At 45.5% G+C, this 21,057-nt stretch overlaps 1 protein-coding gene across 5 annotated transcripts in view; it reads right to left on the bottom strand.

The window, feature by feature from the left end:
* SHOC1 (shortage in chiasmata 1) overlaps positions 1 to 21,057 on the bottom strand; it is a 549,593-nt gene that overhangs the window by 496,250 nt on the left and 32,286 nt on the right. For all 5 annotated transcript variants that reach the window (XM_077251003.1, XM_077251012.1, XM_077251020.1 and 2 more), the window contains exon 2: positions 13,291 to 13,365. In XM_077251003.1, the coding sequence (XP_077107118.1) occupies positions 13,291 to 13,347 (57 nt within the window). In that variant the 5' untranslated portion in view covers positions 13,348 to 13,365. The remainder of the gene's footprint in view (positions 1 to 13,290; positions 13,366 to 21,057) is intronic.

Below are 21,057 nucleotides of genomic sequence, written 5' to 3' on the forward strand. Positions count from 1 at the left end.
GCATCAGCCTTCACGTTCTTCGAACCAGGCAGGTACGAGACCACGAAATCTAAACGGGAGAAAAACAACGACCAACGAGCCTGTCTAGGATTCAGGCGCTTGGCAGACTCGAGATAAATCAGATTTTTGTGATCAGTCAAGACCACCACACGATGCCTAGCTCCCTCGAGCCAATGTCGCCACTCCTCAAATGCCCACTTCATAGCCAACAACTCCCGATTACCAACATCATAATTCCGCTCGGCAGGCGAAAACTTTCTTGAAAAGAAGGCACAAGGCTTTATCACAGAGCCATCAGAGCTTCTCTGCGACAAAACAGCCTCTGCTCCAATCTCAGAAGCATCCGCCTCGACCTGGAAAGGAAGAGAGACATCAGGCTGACATAAGACTGGAGCTGAAGAAAACCGGCGCTTCAGCTCCCGAAAGGCTTCCACTGCCGCAGGAGACCAATTAGTCACATCAGAACCTTTCTTGGTCAAATCCGTCAAGGGCTTAACCACGCCAGAAAAATTAGCGATGAAGCGACGGTAAAAATTAGCAAAACCCAAGAACTTCTGAAGACTCTTAACAGATGTAGGCTGAGTCCAGTCATGAATAGCCTGGACCTTGACTGGGTCCATCTCAATAGTAGAAGGAGAAAAAATAAAACCCAAAAAGGAAACCTTCTGTACTCCGAAGAGACATTTTGAGCCCTTCACAAATAAAGCATTAGCACGCAGGACCTGAAACACCATCCTGACCTGCTTCACATGGGACTCCCAATCATTAGAAAAGACCAAAATGTCATCCAGATACACAATCATAAATTTATCTAGATATTCTCGGAAAATGTCATGCATAAAGGACTGAAACACAGAAGGAGCATTAGAGAGTCCAAAAGGCATCACCAAGTACTCAAAATGGCCTTCGGGCGTATTAAATGCTGTTTTCCATTCGTCCCCCTGCTTGACACGCACAAGGTTATACGCACCACGAAGATCTATCTTGGTGAACCAACTGGATCCCTTAATCCGATAAAACAGATCAGACAATAATGGCAAAGGATACTGAAATTTGACCGTGATTTTATTTAGAAGACGATAATCTATACAAGGTCTCAGAGAACCATCCTTCTTGGCCACAAAAAAGAATCCTGCACCAAGAGGGGAGGAGGATGGGCAAATATGTCCCTTCGCCAAAGACTCTTTTATATAACTCCGCATCGCGGCATGTTCTGGTATAGACAAATTAAAAAGTCGTCCCTTAGGGAACTTACTGCCAGGAATCAAATTTATAGCACAATCACAATCCCTATGAGGAGGCAGGGCACCGGATCTGGGCTCATCAAATACATCCTGATAGTCCGACAAAAACTCAGGGACCTCAGAAGGAGTGGAGGAAGCAATTGACACCAAAGGGACATCGCCATGAATCCCCTGACAACCCCAACTTGACACAGACATTATTATGGGCCTGCTGTACTGTTATGATCCCAGTGGCTGGGGATCACAGGAAATACTAGCTAAGTAACTAAACATAGACACGAGCGCTAGGGAGATGGTAACTGGACTGACCGCAAAACCTGATCCTATCCAAACACATTAAAGGTAGCCGGTGAACGTGCCTAAAATCCTGGACGTCTCGACGCAGCCTGAAAAACTGACTACCCCTAAAGAGAAAGCAAGACCTCACTTGCCTCAAGAGAAATAACCCCAAAGATATAGGAAGCCCCCAACAAATAATAACGGTGAGGTAAGGAGAAAAGACAACACGTAGGAATGAAAACAGATTCAGCAAATGAGGCCCGCTAATACTAGATAGCAGAAGACAGATAGCGAATTGTGCGGTCAGCAAAAAACCCTACCAAAATATCCACGCTGAGAATTCAAGAACCCCCACACCAACTAACGGTGTGGGGGGAGAAACTCAGCCCCCTAGAGCTACCAGCAAGCTGGGAAATCACATATTAGCAAGCTGGACAAGAAACAAATAGAACACTGATGATCAAAAAATGAACAAAACGGAAACTTAGCTTCTCTTGAAGAGACTGGGAGCAAGGTAGTCAGAAGGAATCAGAATAGCACTGAATACATTGACAGCAGGCATAGACTGAGAGTCCAAGTGAGCTTAAATAGAAAACCAGCCCACAGATAACGAGACAGCTGATGCCAGTCACAAACCTGCAGAAAGACAGCACTCACACAGTACCACTTGTGACCACAAGAGGGAGCCCAGAAATAGAGTTCACAACAGCCACCTCCCCCTGGGACCCATAGACTCCAGCACCTTCCATCCTGGGATCAGGCCATGGGCATGGAGCACCTCCTCAAGGACCCGATCTCGCCGATCACCGTGGCGCGAGAGGTCTATGCAGAGCGGACCGTATGCCGCTGGGTGAACCCAGGGTCAGACTTCATGGGGTTCCCTGGAGTACAAACGCAGGAAGGGGAGATGGTGGAAGCCCTTAGCTGGGAGGAATACCAGGCCCAGCTAGATCAACGGTGGGAGAAGGAAGGGAAGGAGTATCAGGCCCAGCGGGAGGCCCATCACCAGTGGGACCTAGAGGTGAAGAACCGGGCCTACAAGGACCACACCACCCACCAGGCCCCGTGCAGGCGAGGTACCGTAGTGGCTTTTAGACTCCGTGGGGGTTGGGGCTTTATTAAAGAACCAGACTTGTATGCCGAGGTCTTTGTAAACCGGCGAGATGTAGAGTCCCACCTCAGGGAAGGCCACCCGGACCGGGATCTCTACCCGGGGGATGAGGTCACCTACACCCGGCACTTCGGAGAAAAGGGGTGGTTCGCCTTGAACGTCCACAAAAGGGGAAGTTCCGTGACACCCCCGACTAAGGTGCCGGTGAAATCGTCCCCCATGGTGAAGGCGCCCCTTGTGGTCAGGCCACGGTTACCACCAATTGGGAAGAGAGACCTCCCTACGTAGTACCCGGCGGTAGCCAATATCCAAAGGGACTACCCCCGCTGGTGCTACCTCCAGAGTGGTTTAAGTAAACTTCGGCGCCATGAGGATGTAAATAGTTACTTGTTTGTTTTCCTGATGTTTTGCTGCTTTAAACCCGACCAGGGTTATTTTTAAAGGGATCCCTTTGTTTACCTGGGATCCCTATTGTTTTTGCTTTTTGTTTTTGTTTTTGTTCGTCATTGTTTACAAAGACTGCCGAATCATGGACGGTGAATGGTTCACAAACTGTGTTGTAAATAGTTTGCACCTTCTTAAAGGTGCCCCCTACTGGTTTTACAAAAAGGAGAGCTTTTTGAAAAGACTGCTCTTGAATACAGCGCAGAAGCTCTTGCCTTTAAACGGACTTGCAGATAGAGAGTCTGCACTACCTCAAAGAGACTTGAGTCCCTCTTAAAGGGAATGTTCATGTGTTGCACTTAAGTATGATGTTGCCTTAAGAAAAAGTTGGATTGTAATAATGTTTACATAGGGATAGTATGTAGTTAGTTAGATAGCAATAGGAATTGTTTAATGATGTTACTAGAGATTGAGGACAGGAAAGAGTTGAAAGCCGAATTTCAATAAAGTGAACCCGTAGGGGTTAGTGAGTCCTCCAGGAAAACATAGAGAGATGATTGATTGATCTTGTACTGTGAATAAAAATTGAGCTAATAGAAGAAAAGAGGCAGTAGGCCCGGACGAGAAGCCAGGCGGTCCTGCATGTTCAAAGTAAAAGTGTTGTATTTAGAAAATAAAGACAAAGTTAATTTATATCTTAGAGTTTTATAGTAGGCCTTTAGTGGGTTCAGCTTATACGCCCTTAAAGGAAAAGTTAAATTATTGTTCAAAAATTTGCACTTAGTAGATAGAATACCCGGCTGGGTAATGATGGTTATTTATAGTTGAGTTAGTCATAAGTGTTATTTATAACCTTGAGTAAAAATGTAAATATGTTTCTGTTTGTAACGTTCAAGTGTCCTCACCTCCCATAAAGGGAAGCACTGTTAAATTTACTTGTTCATTGCATTTCAAAATTTTGTATGTCTTTTGCTAACATGTATTGTTGTTCTTCTTCCCAGTCCGGGAGTACTGGATTTAACTGGGGGGAGTGCAGCACCCCAGAGTCCTGGTCATTGCAGTACTGACGCTCCGCCACTAAGAGGAGTGATGGTACGTCTGATGGCACTAAAGGAGTTCACCTGACCAGGTATCACAGTCACACATTACACTTCACACTCTGGCCACCAGGGGGAGCAAAGGGTTCTATGTATTAGGCCACTCCTCACAATCTGGTAAAACTGGGGGTTGGATAGGAAGTTAGAGAGAAGCTGACTGGGTTTTGCCCAGGCAACATCCTGTGGCAGAGGGTGTTACGGGGAAGATTCAGGGGGGTCTCTGTCAGGGGTGGGATCCTGACAGCGGCCTAGCGAAAAGGACTGAACGTTATGGAGCCGCGCCTGCACCCGTTGCGGTGGCATCCTAAGAAAGGACACGAAGCGAGGTTTATTGTGGAGAAGTGAGAAACGAGATCACCGCACAAAGGAGAATAGAACCAGTAGGAGTCGTGCCTTAAGATCGTGGCAACATCCTACTGAGGCGCGTAGCCGGTGGCCGGAACGCCGAGGAAGTATTGGGCTCCAAGCATTACTTCAAACAGCGGCAGGACAGTTAATTATAGTTTGGCTGTCTCACCTAAATCACCTAAGCAGACATAGGAGGCAATTGTGGGAGAGGGGCGTCTCAGAATAACTCCAGGCCTACCCGTCATACGGGTGCGTCCTAGCCATATCTGGGGGATGGAGAAGAACATCAGAACAGATACGATAGTTGTGAGAAAGAACATCAGAAACAGACACAACAGTTGTGAGGACTATCCCGTGGTGCTCAGCAGGGAGGTACTACAACACACAGGCGCTAGAAGGTAGGCACTGATTTCCACCTGCAAAGGGAACTCTGGATGTGCCTTCGGACCAGCCGGTCTCAGCCAGCCCTGTTAGCAGTGCTCTGGATTGCGGATCCTGAAACCTTCAGTAAAGAGGTAAAGAGACTGCAACCCTGTGTCCTCGTTATTCATCGCACCTTGCACCACGCACCATCATCACATCTTTCATTGGACGCCCCTTAGCAGGGTCACGGACCGGGTCTAGCCACCGTGACAACCCCAGGACCGAGACAGAGAGGCCCAGTACCGAGTACCCCACGGTCCTGCGTCTGGGGGCGCTCCAGGTGCATAGACTATTTGTTGGAGCTGGAGCCATGAAAACATCCAGATAAATGTACAGCACCACAGATTTTATCCAAATGGTATCTTTATTTCGTAAAAAAATATATATAGCATTCACCTGCGCTATGTTGCATTACATAGGCAAAAAAATAAATAAAAATAAATGTGTGTAGTAAAGTGGATATAAGTTCAAAAAGCACTTACTCATTAGATCATCATTGATGATGAGGTAGATTTTCTGATAAACCCTTATAGGTGCTGGCAGAATTGTCTCGCTGGTATAGAGAGGAGCGGTTCCGAGGAATCTGTGTGGCCGCTGTACCGCCGCCGTAGCAGGATGGTGGGTTAGAACGATAGATGCGGCAAGAGCTACAAGACCGCGAAACCTCGCGTGCCCCGGCTGGAAGCAATGCTGAGGTAGCGGTCGGAGAGGTGGGCGGAGCTACAGGTGACGTCAGACGAAGAGGGCTAGAGCCCTTGAAATGCATTGGTTTGTTAGCTGGTCTAGCACACCTGCTCTTTCTGGCCTTGTAGCTTGGTGACGTCACCTGTAGCTCCGCCCGTTGCTTCCGGCCGGGGCACGCGAGGTTTCGCGGTCTTGTGGCTCTTGCCGCATCTATCGTTCTAACCCACCGTCCTGCTACGGCAGCGGTACAGCGGCAACACAGATTCCTCGGAACCGCTCCTCTCTATACCAGCGAGACAATTCTACCAGTACCTATAAGGGTTTATCAGAAAATATACCTTATCATCAATGATGATCTAATGAGTAAGTGCTTTTTGAACTTATATCCACTTTACTACACACATTTATTTATTTATTTATTTATTTTTGCTTATGTAATGTAGACAGCGCAGGTGAATGCTATATATATTTTTTTTTTTACCAAGTATCTATACTACTTATCTAACAGGTCCACACAGAATCTGTTGTATTCACCAGCAGCATTCTACAGTAAGCAATTGTCTCTTCACCAGCAACTGCCTGTAGCACCAGTGTTTCCCCTTTTTTTCTTTGGTATCTTTATTTCATCATGTTAAAAAGTAAAATTGGCATTGTGTAGCTTTTCTGTTTTGAGCATTACAGTCCTAAAGAGCCATTTATACCGCATGATTATTGTGAGCCAGCATTTCTGGAATGTTTATTTATTGGCAGCTGTGCAGTCAGGGGCGTATATAGAAATCATGGGGTCTCATAGCAAATTTACTAATTGGGCCCCTAAGCACTCCACACAATATGATGGCCCCACACAGTATGATGGTCCCCATCGCATAATGGTCCTTTTCACAGTCCTCCACAAAGTATAATGCTCTCCACACAGCTCCATAAACAAAATAATGGTCCACAACACATACCTACCCAAAGAATAATATTCCCTCTCACACACAATATAATGGCCCCCACATACTTTATTGTGGCCTCCCACACAGTATAATTGCCCCACACAAAATATGACGGCCTCCCAGAAAATCTTCCACATAGTGTAATGGAAACTTTATTATAGTACAAATATTAAAGCCAAACACACAAGTACAAAACATAAAAACAAAGAAAACAAGCAAAACTGGACAGGTCTACAGAATGATGATACAAACTGGCAGGGGCCGGCAATCCAATAGAACAGAGGCGCTCACAGATATATGATAAGTCTACATACCAAAAAATGCACAATAAACATAAAGGCAGAATGTCATATCACATGGCATGTATGGAGGACAGAGCAACCTAATGGAAATCCACTAAAATAAATGGGAATAGAGTACGCCACATATCACAGGCAAAAACAGACCAGGATGTAAGTGGGAAGTAACATGTAATAACCCGGCCACATTATAATAAAGCTGACAGTGCAGCGCCAAAAATACATAGGGATGAAATGATAGGCATATCCTACCCGTGGACGCCGTGACCCACCGCACAGAAACCCCAACACGCGTTTCGCTGCTGCTTTTTCAAGGGGCAGAGTGATAATGTGCCAAACCAGAGCCTTATATAGTCCCATGTGCAATCCCAAACCAAGCACCTGTGTGGAGCCGGAGGAAAAAAAAAAAATGGGAACCTTCCCAGGACTCCCCGCTTCATGACGCCGGCCTGTATGATTGGGCGATGTAGGCTCCGCCCACATGCGCTTGTCAGACGCGGCCGGGGGGGGGGGCTTTTTCTCTTTCCTTTTCTTTTTCTTCCTTTTTTTTTTTCTCCCCCACATAGCATAATGGCCTCATACACAGCTCTTCACAGAGTATCATGGCCCCAACATATCTCTCCTCACAGTATAATAGATCCCACGTAGCCCTCCACACAGTATAATAGATTCCACACAATACTACAGCCCATACAGCCCTCCAAAAAGTATAATGATCCCCTCATAGCCCTTTACACAATATAATGGCCGCCACCAAACCTTCTAGACAGGTTAATGAGCCCAACAGCCCTCCACACAGTATAATGGCACCCACACATTATGATGATCCTACAGCCCTCCACATAGCATAAAGGGCCTACACAGCATAATTGACCCTATAGTACTCTACACAATATAATGGCCCCACACAGTATAATGACCTCCACATTGCTCAACACATATTGCAATTGCCCCTATATCACTTTATACAATATATTGGCCTCCATACAGCCCTCCATATAGTTTAGTGCCCTCCACACAGCCTTCCACAATGTATAATGGCCCCACACAATCCTCGACATAATATCATAGACCCTATATAATATAATGGCTCCCACACAGCTCTCCAAGCAGTATAATAGCCTACACACAGTATAGTGGCCTCAGTGCAGCCCTCTACACAGTATAATGGTCTCCACATAGCCCTCAGCCCAGCATAATGACACCCACACAGCCCTCCACACAATATAATGGCCCCTACAAAATTTAATCACCCCCACAGTCCATCACATACATTTAATGGCCTGAAAAGCTTTCCACACTATGTGTATGGGGATAAAGTCATTGATGATATAAAAATAAAAAAATGAAAATTACTTACCTTGCCACCCTCGTCCGCTGCTCCAGTCTCTGCAATGTATGTTTGGAAGCTTCGCTAAGCGGGTGTGACATAGTGACAGCATCGTGCCCACTACACTGAAATGTCAGAAGTGAAAGGAGAATAATGGAATAGGGAGCAGGCGGCTCCTTACTCCATCATTGTTTTTAACGCTATCTGCATCTGGGATACAAATACAAGTGAAAGTGTGATGTCAGGCAAGGGAGAAAGAGTGTTGGTAGAAGCCTGACGTATGTCATCCAATAACGGTAAGGTGTACCTTTTATATGGATGGTCCCTAACCACTTGTGCCTCAACTATGTGGCAAACTGCCCCTTGTGTCTATCTTATCTAAAATGGGAAAATGAAAGGAAATCAAGCATAGCTCATTTTTAAAACCTTGTTAGGCTCTTTTTAAAAAAAATTTTTTTGCACTATACTTTTGGGTGTGTAGCCCCCTTATTGCTTTGAAGCCTTTATCCACCCATCTTCTCCAGCAAGGTTTTAAATTCGAGCTATGCCTGTTTTTCCTTTCACTTTCCCAGTTAAGATGAAACCTGGTTTGACACATGCAGAGGACAGACACAAGTGGTAGAGACCATCCAAATGAAAGGTTCATCTTGAGGTGGTTGGATGGCTTTTGCTCTTTTTTTTATCAAAAAATGTTAACTAACTACCTTACATTTTTAACATGCAATATTGCAGTTCATGCATTCATTAACTGCAGTGTGCTGACGTATAATGTATATATATGTTGACTAGTGTTGAGCGATACCGTCCGATACTTGAAAGTATCGGTATCGGAAAGTATCGGCCGATACCGGCAAAGTATCGGATCCAATCCGATACCGATACCCGATACCAATACAAGTCAATGGGACTCAGGTATCGGACGGTATTCCTGATGGTTCCCAGGGTCTGAAGGAGAGGAAACTCTCCTTCAGGCCCTGGGAACCATATTAATGTGTAAAAGAAAGAATTAAAATAAAAAATATCGCTATACTCACCTGTCCGACGCAGCCGGGACCTCAGCGAGGGAACCGGCAGCGTTGTTTGTTTAAAATTCGCGCTTTTACTTGGTTACGTGAGGTCCCGGCTTGTGATTGGTCAGGGCGGCCATGTTGCCGGGACGCGGACCAATCACAGCAAGCCGTGACGAAATTACGTCACGGCTTGCTGTGATTGGTCCGCGTCCCGGCAACATGGCCGCCATTAACCAATCACAAGCCGTGACGTCACGGGAGGCTGGACATGCGCGTATTTTGAAAAGCGCGCATGTCCAGCCTCCAGTGACGTCCCGGCTTGTGATTGGTTAATGGCGGCCATGTTGCCGGGACGTCACTGGAGGCTGGACACGCGCGCTTTTCAAAATACGCGCATGTCCAGCCTCCCGTGACGTCACGGCTTGTGATTGGTTAATGGCGGCCATGTTGCCGGGACGCGGACCAATCACAGCAAGCCGTGACGTAATTTCGTCACGGCTTGCTGTGATTGGTCCGCGTCCCGGCAACATGGCCGCCCTGACCAATCACAAGCCGTGACGTCACGGGAGGCTGGACACGCGCGCTTTTCAAAATACGCGCATGTCCAGCCTCCCGTGACGTCACGGCTTGTGATTGGTTAATGGCGGCCATGTTGCCGGGACGTCACTGGAGGCTGGACACGCGCGCTTTTCAAAATACGCGCATGTCCAGCCTCCCGTGACGTCACGGCTTGTGATTGGTTAATGGCGGCCATGTTGCCGGGACGCGGACCAATCACAGCAAGCCGTGACGTAATTTCGTCACGGCTTGCTGTGATTGGTCCGCGTCCCGGCAACATGGCCGCCCTGACCAATCACAAGCCGTGACGTCACGGGAGGCTGGACACGCGCGCTTTTCAAAATACGCGCATGTCCAGCCTCCCGTGACGTCCCGGCTTGTGATTGGTTAATGGCGGCCATGTTGCCGGGACGTCACTGGAGGCTGGACACGCGCGCTTTTCAAAATACGCGCATGTCCAGCCTCCCGTGACGTCACGGCTTGTGATTGGTTAATGGCGGCCATGTTGCCGGGACGCGGACCAATCACAGCAAGCCGTGACGTAATTTCGTCACGGCTTGCTGTGATTGGTCCGCGTCCCGGCAACATGGCCGCCCTGACCAATCACAAGCCGGGACTTCACGTAACCAAGTAAAAGCGCGAAATTTAAACAAACAACGCTGCCGGTTCCCTCGCTGAGGTCCCGGCTGCGTCGGACAGGTGAGTATAGCGATATTTTTTATTTTAATTCTCTTTTTTACACATTATTACATTAATGTTGTTGCGATACCCGATACCCGATACCACAAAAGTATCGGATCTCGGTATCGGAAATTCCGATACAGCAAGTATCGGCCGATACCCGATACTTGCAGTATCGGAATGCTCAACACTAATGTTGACACATTGGCCATATAGTCTATTTGTGCACCTTAAATTAATACTAAAGGTGTGCAGGCCTTATTTTATTCCTTTGTACACAGGCTGCTAATCACTTGATGTACAAGAAAAATGATTATTTGTCAGGTGAAACGATCTCATATTTTTGTCAATGTATTTGGCGCCCCTGGGGTCCAGTTGCCACAGAGATACTGCGCCTCATCCAGAGGTGTGGTATCCTGGACTATTGTAACTCTCTACTAATCGGCCTCCCTCTTACCAAACTCTCCCCGCTCCAATCTGTCCTGAATGCTGCTGCCAGGATCATATTCCTCACCAACCGTTACACCGATGCCTCTACCTTGTGCCAGTCATTACACTGGCTACCCATCCACTCCAGAATCCAGTACAAAACTACTACCCTCATCCACAAAGCACTCCATGGCTCAGCACCACCCTACATCTCCTCTCTGGTCTCAGTCTACCACCCTACCCGTGCCCTCCGCTCCGCTAATGACCTCAGGTTAGCATCCTCAATAATCAGAACCTCCCATTCCCATCTCCAAGACTTTACACGTGCTGCGCCGATTCTTTGGAATGCGTTACCTAGGTTAATACGATTAATCCCCAATCCCCACAGTTTTAAGCGTGCCCTAAAAACGCATTTGTTGAGACTGGCCTACCGCCTCAACACATTAACCTAACTATCCCTGTGTGGCCTATTAAAAATAGAAAAGAAAAAAAAAAAAAAACATAATCAGGTTCCTCGCATCATGTTCTCATACACTTTATGCAGTCAATAGCACTCTGTGTCGGTACTGCTACATACTTAGGCAGTTAACTTGTTCATGCAGCTTTACATGAACACCCGAGCCTTACACTATGGCTGGTCCCAATAACTAAAGCAATTGTTACCATCCACCTCTCGTGTCTCCCCTTTTCCTCATAGTTTGTAAGCTTGCGAGCAGGGCCCTCATTCCTCCTGGTATCTATTTTGAACTGTGATTTCTGTTATGCTGTAATGTCTATTGTCTGTACAAGTCCCCTCTATAAGTTGTAAAGCGCTGCGGAATATGTTGGCGCTATATAAATACAAATTATTATTATTATTATTATTATTATTATCCTACTCTCAGGTAATGAGGGAGCACTACCCAGGACTCTAACACTCACATCAAACACACACTAGTTCATTCGGGGCACCTGGGGTACCCTTAGGGAGGATGGCCTCATGCCAGGATGGATAGGAATGGGTTTTGGGAGTGGGAGGGGTAGGTAGAGTAGGGGAGGAGCTAATTAGGAAAGAAAGTGAGAAGGAGGGAGGAAGGGGAGCTGAACAGACGTGCAGGTCTGCAGCTCCTGACAGACAGAATGGAAGAAGAGTGAAATAGAGACAGAAAGAAGCTCCCAGAAGGACAGAAGGGGTCCTAGGGGCATGGGAAGGGCAGAAGCCACCCATGGGGCCCACATCCAGATGTGGAGGGACCAAGTCACAGTAAGTAAGTAAGTCAACTTAACTGCAAGTCTAGCTAAGAAACCGGAGACTGTGGCTTCTGCAAGTGTCACAGCCACATCCACCCATACTTTGCCAAAAAGGCAGCTGGAGAGAATCCAGGGGACGCAGGGGACGTCCCCTGACCAGGTTAGTGGCTGCTGGGTTGGGACACTGTGGGTAAGGTGTTGGGCAGGAGAAGTGGAAGCCAGCATAGAGAGACGGCTAGAGAAAGGCATATGTAACGAATCCTGGAAAGGTGCATGTTCAATCTACCTGGGAGTTTGCTGGACCACAGACCCGGAGGACACAGCACACCCGGCTGGGTGCCATAAAGAACTGTAAGTAAAAGTCTGGAAACTGCACCTTGTTGTGTCCTTTGCGTTATTCCAATCGCACCTGTCTGGCATAGTCACCACCGCCATCTTATATCTCTATACTACATCTGCCCTGGGGTTAGCTTTACCAGTGGAGAGCTGCACCAACTCTGCTGCATCACCATCTGCCCCAGAGGATCTGAACTGCAATGCAGGCCACCACCTCATTGCGGAACACCATGGGTGGCATCACGAACATTTCCTCTTCTCCCCATAAACTTTTTTCCCATTTTCCATTTACCACAAAAACATTGCTTTATTATTGGAGGCCCGGGGCCACGGACCGGGTCATTGCTGCCGCGGCCTTTCCCTTTAAGAACTGCCATGTCGGATCCGGTACCAAGTACCCCACGGCCCCATGGGGCACGCCATGTATATCCTATTATTCAGGCCTATCTTTTGAGGAATGTATAGGGTGGGCCATTTATAAAATTGCACCCAGCTTGAAAAGATTCCCCCTCCCATATACTAATGTGCCACAAACAGAAAGTTGATATCACCAACCATTCCCATTTTATTTAGGTGTATCCATATATATGGCCCACCCAGGTTTATCCTTATAAATGGCCCACCTTGTATATCTGTGTTATATGAGCAGTGCACTCAATGGTGGTGTTTCTACACTGTTCAGCTTGGATACATTTTAGTAGAATATTTAGTAAATGGATTGCAGTTCATGCGATTAGAATATCATGCACCTTTACTCAACACAAAGAAAAAACTATTATGTTTAGGAAAGTGGTGTGAGATTTTAATGGCATTTGTGCCAAACACACTACTTTTCAAGGCGTAGTTCATTGAAAACTGTAACAGTACAGGATACGGTCAATGGTGTTAAAACTAGAAAAATGAACCTACCTCATGCTCATAATCTAACGAAAGAAACTTAAATGCTGGAAACAGAACAGTGCTCATTTCTTAACAAAAAGACTCCTGCAAAGTAATAAGAGAATTACATGGTTTTATGTTTTGTATTGATACACAACATATTGTTTTGTGACCTGCATTTCTAAGTCTTTAAGAAGTTTCCAAGAATAAATATGTTTTTACACTGGCTTTTATACTGGTTTGTATAATACCAACATGAACTGCACTCATCCACGGCAGGTTCAGTGATGTCTGTGCTGCTATCAGTCTTTGCTGACAGGCTACGGGGTGCGTCATAACTACGGAACACGTAACCTCTATATCAGCCAACAAGACTGGAACGTCAGGCTCCAAACCAATCTGACTATCAAAAATTCAGGCACAACAGCATAGCCAGCCACTAAATAAATATAAAACTTAGCCTTTAATATGTATACCTAAAAACAGTTTAAATAAAACATTTGCTGAAAGTGCTCATGGTTAGCAGTGCACTAGAAAAAAATGGCACAATCTCACCCAATTGTCGCCTCACGATCTACTGGAGATTTCTGTAACCTCAGGATCCGGATGCAGGAGGGGGGAGGTACACTAGGTTCTACTTTCCCTGTCGTGCCCAGTGTAAAAAAACTCCCGCCCTGACAAGGGCAGTACCCAAGTGTGAGCCTGTTTTTCTATAATGCCCTTGATAGATGTAGCCACCCTGGAAAAAATATCTCCCTTCTTCTTCCTAACGCGTTTCCTCCCCTGTTCAGGGGGTTCATCAGGGGAAGTTGTCCAGGTTAGTAAGGGTATTCTGCAGTGGCAGACATAACCTCTCTAGAATATAGGTGCCTTGGTGTAAAGGTAGAGACTGCTCTACCTTTACACCAAGGCACTAACCTGGACAACTTCCCCTGATGAACCCCCTGAACAGGGGAGGAAACGCGTTGGGAAGAAGAAGGGAGACATTTTTTCCAGGGTGGCTACATCTATCAAGGGCATTATAGAAAAACAGGCTCACACTTGGGTACTGCCCTTGTCAGGGCGGGAGTTTTTTTACACTGGGCACGACAGGGAAAGTAGAACCTAGTGTACCTCCCCCCTCCTGCATCCGGATCCTGAGGTTACAGAAATCTCCAGTAGATCGTGAGGCGACAATTGGGTGAGATTGTGCCATTTTTTTCTAGTGCACTGCTAACCATGAGCACTTTCAGCAAATGTTTTATTTAAACTGTTTTTAGGTATACATATTAAAGGCTAAGTTTTATATTTATTTAGTGGCTGGCTATGCTATTGTGCCTGAACACGTAACCTCTGCAGCCAATCACTGGGGTCACTGGTGCTGTCAATGCTTCTAGGTTGTTTCTAAGTAAAATTTTCTCATTGTCCTGTACTAGTTCATCAGTGATCTTAGGCCATGTTCACATCATATTTTAGCACTACATTTAGCAAATATGCCAGAAAAGTTTCAGGGTATGCGCACATGATCAGGAATGCTCAGGATTTCCTCAGGATTTGACTCAGGTGAAATCTGCACGAAATCTGCATCTGAGTTCATTGGCAGGTCACCTGCATTTTAGTTGCGTTTTTCGCAGGCGTTTTTGATGCGTTTTTTCATTGCATGCAGTTGTTTTGTCACTTGAAATAAAGCTAATTGAAAGTTGGCTTCTGGGAAGGAAAAATGTGATTTCCTGTTTGCAGATGTATTGGGGTATGTGCACACAGTCAGTAAACGCTGCGGGTTGGATGCTGCGTATATCTTCAGCTTCCAAATTGCAGCGTCCAGCTGTTACAGCATAGAGGATGCTGTTACAGCTGGGTATCCCAAGAAATCCCATGCCCACTATGCGTACACCGATGCCCACGGCTCACCCGCAGAGACGGACATGTGCCGCGTCTTTCCAGACCGCAGCATGTCAATTTATGTCGACCAGGTAAATTTTTCTTTTGTATGCACTACATTTTCTTTTGAAAAATAAAAAGAAAAGGAAAATCCAGTCCTGTTGAGCCGGACTCCAATTTTTTCTATTTTCCTTGATGTGAGGCCAGGGCGGGGCCGGTGTCTGAGCCCCAGGTGGATGAGCATAGAGCTACTAGGTGAGCTGGAATCAAGTTTTAATACTGGGACTGGTATTTCAGGCTGGTAAGGATCTAATATCCATGAACCTTACCAGCCTGAAAATACCAGGCCGCAGAAGTCTGCTTACCTTGGATGGTAAGCAAAAATAGTGGGATCCCCTCCAAAAAAAATAGCGTGGGGTCCCCCTATTTTTGTTAACCAGCTAAAGAAAAAGCAGACAGCTGTGGCCTGGTATTCTCAGGCTGGCGAGGCCCATGGATTTTGACCCTCACCAGCCTTAAAATAGCAGCCCACAGCCACCGCACATTTGGCACATCCAAAGATGCTCCAATTGTGGCACTTTACCCGGCTCTTCCCATTTACTCTGTAGCGGTGGCAAATGGGGTAATATTTGTGGGTTGATGTCACCTTTGTATTGTCCGGTGACATCAAGCCTACGGCTTAGTAATGGAAAGGCGTCTATAAGAAACCTATCCATTACTAATCCTATAGTTATATGGTAAATAAAGACACAGCCAGAATAAAGTCCTTTAATTGAAATAATGACACAGACTCTTTTATTAGATCTTAGAACTTGGCTAGTGACCGGAGATAACCCAGTCCCCGGCGGTCACGGGCACGGCAGTTCTCGCGATTGGCTCAGCTCATCGCGAGAACTGCAGTGTAGGTAGTATTCAGACTCTTTTACATTTTTCACTCTTTGTTTCATTGCAGCCATTTGATACACTCTACACCCCATCCTGACTAAAAAAAACAGAAATGTAGAAATTTTTGCAAATTTATTAAAAAAGAAAATCCGAAATATCACATGGTCATAAGTATTCAGACCCTTTGCTCAGACACTCATATTTAAGTCACATGCTGTCCATTTCCTGGTGAACCTCTTTGAGATGGTTTTACTCTTTCATTGGAGTCCAGCTGTGGTTAATTAAACTGATAGGACTTCATTTTGAAAGGCACACACCAGCCTAATTAAGACCTCACAGCTCACAGTACATGTCAGACCAAATGAGGATCATGAGATCAAAGGAACTGGCCTAGGAGCTCAGAGACAGAATTGTGGTAAGGCACAGATCTGGCCAAGGTTACAAAAGAATTTCTGCAGTACTCAAGGTTCCTAAGAGCACAATGGCCTCCATAATTAAATGGAAGAAGTTTGGGACCACAAGAAGTCTTCCTAGACATGGCCGTCCAGCCAAACTGAGCAATCGTGGGAGAAGAGCCTTGGTGAGAGAGGTAAAGAAGAACTGCAAGATCACTGTGGCTGAGCTCCAGAGATGCAGGAAGAGATGGGAGAAAGTTCTACAAAGTCAACTATCACTGCAGCCCTCCACCAGGCGGGCCTTTATGGCAGAGTGGCCCAACGGAGGCCTCTCCTAAGTGCAAGACATATGATGGGGATGTTTTTCAGTTGCAGGGACAGGATGACTAGTTGTCATTGAAGAAAACATGAATGCAGCCAAGTACAGAGATATCCTGAATGAAAACCTCTTCCAGAATGCTCTGGACCTCAGATTTGGCCAAAGGTTCATCTTCCAACAAGACATTGACCCTAAGCACACAGCTAAAATAACAAAGGAGTGGCTTCAGAACAATTCTGTGACCATCCTTGACTGGCCAAGCCAGAGCCCTGACCTAAACCCAATTGAGCATCTCTGGAGAGATGTGAAAATGGCTGTCTACCAACGTTCACCATCCAACCGGACAGAACTGGAGAGGATCTGCAAGGAAGAATGGCAGAGGATCCCCAAATTCAGGTGTGAAAACTTGTTGCATCATTCCCAAGAAGACTCATGGCTGTACTCAAAAGGGTGCTTCTACTCAATACTGAGCAAAGGCTCTGAATACTTATGACTAGGGTTGAGCGACTTTTGCTTTTTTAGGATCGAGTCGGGTCTTGTGAAACCCGACTGTCTCGAAAGTCGGATCGTGTGAAATCGGCCGATTATTGTGAAAAGTCGGGGGCCAACCGAAACACGAAACCCAATGCAGGTCAATGGGTATTTATTTAATTCTCTCTCTCTCTCTCTCTCTCTCTCCTCCGTCCCTGCAAAGTTTGTGTTTCACTGTGCAAATCGCTATATCCCAAACGTTAAGATGGCGGTTTTAACCCCTGTGATGCCGCACAAAGCAAGCCGGAACCTATGTCATCACGCTGCCCACACTCCTTCATTGGCTGAAAAAATGGCGGGGAAAGCGTCATATGAAACGCGACTTTGGCGCGAAGATCGCCGACCGCATGGCCGATCCCACAGTGGGATCGGGTCGGGTTTCATGAAACCCGACTTTGCTGAAAGTCGGCGACTTTTGAAAATGTCCGATCCGTTTCGCTCAACCCTACTTATGACCATATGATATTTCAATTTTTCTTTTTTAATAAATTTGCAAAAATTTCTACATTTCTGTTTTTTTTTTCAGTCAAGATGGGGTGCAGAGTGTACATTAATGAGAAAAAAAAATGAAGTTTTTTGAATTTACCAAATGGCTGCAATGAAACAAAGAGTGAAAAATGTAAAGGGGTCTGACTGAATACGTTCCATTCCCACTGTATGTCATGAAAAAACGTATAATGTGTCCTTTAGCTGAAACTCATATTAGTATATAGTTTTCAAATGTCACTGTTGGACGAATTTCCCACGATGAGTGTTTCGTGCATTTTTTATGCTGTATATTTTTGCTCCGAGCAAATATAGCAAAGGACAAAATAGAGGGCACCAACAGTGGCCAGGCCCTGATCAGACATCCAGTTCACCCAACACTCTCATGTCCATCAATGTCATGCAGCAAGGTGAGTATAATAAAACTAAACTTTTAATAAAACATATATAAAAACCAGCCATTAATTTCTCATTGTTTATGGGTGCCATTTTGACCACTGCCATATTTATGCACGTGTATTTTATCTCAGGTCTGGATCTTTCATGGACAGATTGTCCACCTGTGTCTGTCCAGTTTTATATATATAACTATAATATATATATATATATATATATATATATATATATATATATATATATATATATATATATATATATATATATAAAACTATATATATATATATTATCCATGGGATAACAAGATGTCTTCCTCTTAAGGTTGTACTACTCTGGTTGGATTTTTCATATGTTTTATTAAAAGTTAAGTTTTATTATACTCACCTTGCTGCATTAAATATTTTTTTTGCAAACGATGCAGAGTATTACAGTTCCAGCAAAGTGGATGGGATTTATAGAAATCTTATGCTTTTTTTATGCAGTATAAAATCTCCTGTAGTCCATTTTTTTAATCTGCAACACCTCGTACATACCGTAGGCGTTTTATTGGTGGATTTTCCGGCTAAACTTAAATATGATGAGCAAAATCCATAAGTAAAAAAGTAAATGCAGTTTGTGTGTTTCTGCAGTTTCTGAAATGCACTAAAAATGAGTGTAATCCACACATAGGTAACAAAGTTTTATTAAAGCTAAGTAACAGGAACTATAAAAAAAAAAGCAGTTTTAGTTAACATACGACAGACCAAAAAGAGACAAAAACTGCAGCAGGCAAAACATGAGAAAAACACAATGAAACAACACAAGTTACATAATTTAGATAAATGCTGCAGAAATGCTACAGAAAAACTGTAACATCAAAAAAGCACCAAATACTCATGGTGGAAACTTGGCCTTAGGCATCTGTCACAGCATCCATTTAACGAGCTAGGTTTCCCCAACACATGTGTTGAGAGTAGAGTTGAGCGACTTTTACTTTTTTAGGATCGAGTCGGGATTCGCGAAACCCGACTTTCTCAAAAGTCGGGTCGGGTGAAATCGGCCGATTATTGCGAAAAGTCGGGGATCCGACTGAAACACGAAACCCAATGCAAAGTCGGCATTGAGTGGAGGACAGGAAAACACCTACAGTGCCCATTTTAATGCCCAAAACATCAATTCTTGTTACTTAAGCTTGTCAATCTTAATTTACCTTATAATAATAGCTAGGCATTGAAAATTGGGGGTCATTTGGCTAAAGTTGTGGGGAGCAGGGAGAGGTAAGTATTTCAACTTTGCAAGTGCTGTGATCCTGAGCAAGCAGGGGGGGCACACTCGTTTTCATTGGCACTGGCACAGGGCCCCTCAAAGTACGGCGGTGTTTGACGGCGGGGGCGCCTCCCACCGGCAGAGACACTTTTGTGTACTATGAGGGGCCCTGTGCCAGTGACGTCGCCAACGAGTATGCCCCCCACCTGATGAAGGAACCTGCACTTTCATCTGCACCTTCCTCTTTGTCCCCGTGTAAGGTGGTATAGTATGCGGGAAGGGGAACCAGACTTTCAGCAGGGTCAGATACTGGCTGTGTAGAGTGCAAGGGGAATGTAGTGGTCTGGGTCAATGTATCAGCAGACCCATCTAGCAGTGGCTGGGCAATGGGCAGGATGAGGAGGAAACACAGATATAGGCCCAAAGAATAAAGTAGGCTAAATGTAGTTAAAAATTGGTAACAGGACTAAACAGGCGGCATTGCTTTGTTCAGTGGAGGACAACTGTAATGAGTGGCAGACAGCCAGACACAGTTAGTAGGCCCAAATAATAAAGTGGGCCAAATAAAGTTCAAAATTGGTAACAGGAGTAATCAGGCGGCATTGCTTTGTTCAGTGGAGGAGAACAACATGCAGCGGCAGACACCGTTAGTAGGCCCAACCAAACAAGTAGGCCAAATGCAGTTTAATATGTTATACAGGCCGAAAGCCTGAAGATTGAAGCTCAGCTTTGATCAGTGGAGGAGAACACCAAGGAGCGGCAGACACCGTTAGTAGGGCCCAACCAAACTAGTAGGCCAAATGCAGTTTCATATTCTAAATACAGGCCGAAAGCCTGAAGATTGAAGCTCAGCTTTGATCAGTGGAGGAGAACACCAAGGAGCGGCAGACACCAATACTAGTGCCCAACCTAACTAGTAGGCCAAATGTAGTTTCATATTCTAAATACAGGCCGAAAGCCTCAAGATTGAAGCTCAGCTTTGTTCAGTGGAGGACAGCTGTAATGACTCGAGTGGCGCAGACAGACACAGGTAGTAGGCCTAAAATAAAAAAGTAGGCTAAATTCAGTTCAAAATTGGTAACTGGAGAAAAGTGGCGTCATTGCTTTGTTTAGCGGAGGACAGCTGTAATGAGGGGCAGACAGTTTGTAGGCCCAAAAAAATAAGTAGGCTAAATCCAGTTCAAAACTGGTAACAGGCGTGAACGGGTGGCATTGCTTTGATCAGTGGAGGACAGCTGTAATGAGTGGCGCAGACAGACACAGGTAGTAGGCCTACAATAAAAAAGTTGGCTAAATGCAGTTCAAAACTGGTAACAGGAGTGAACTGGCAGCATTGCTTTGTTCGGTGGAGGACAACTGGAAGAAGTGGCTGACACAGTTAGTTGGCCAAAATAGTAAAGTGGGCTAAATGTCTGCAAAAAAAGTTCCTACATAAACAGGTGGCAAAGCTAGGTAGAGGGGTGGGTTCCTCTGCTGAGTAGCAGACAGTGGTAGTTCGCGCACAGTATTCACAGGTCTAAAAGGAGGGCAGGGCCCCTGTATATTTTTACTATCATCTATCATTTCCACAAATTTGTATTGGCAGTGCCATTGAAGGATTTAACAGCACAGACTAAACAGTGGTGGAGCAGTGAGAGGTAAGTTTTGCAAGTGGTAGAGCACTGTTTGAGCTGGGGGGAA

The sequence above is a fragment of the Ranitomeya variabilis genome, chromosome 1 (genome assembly GCF_051348905.1).
Source record: "Ranitomeya variabilis isolate aRanVar5 chromosome 1, aRanVar5.hap1, whole genome shotgun sequence".
NCBI classification, from domain to species: Eukaryota; Metazoa; Chordata; class Amphibia; order Anura; family Dendrobatidae; genus Ranitomeya; species Ranitomeya variabilis.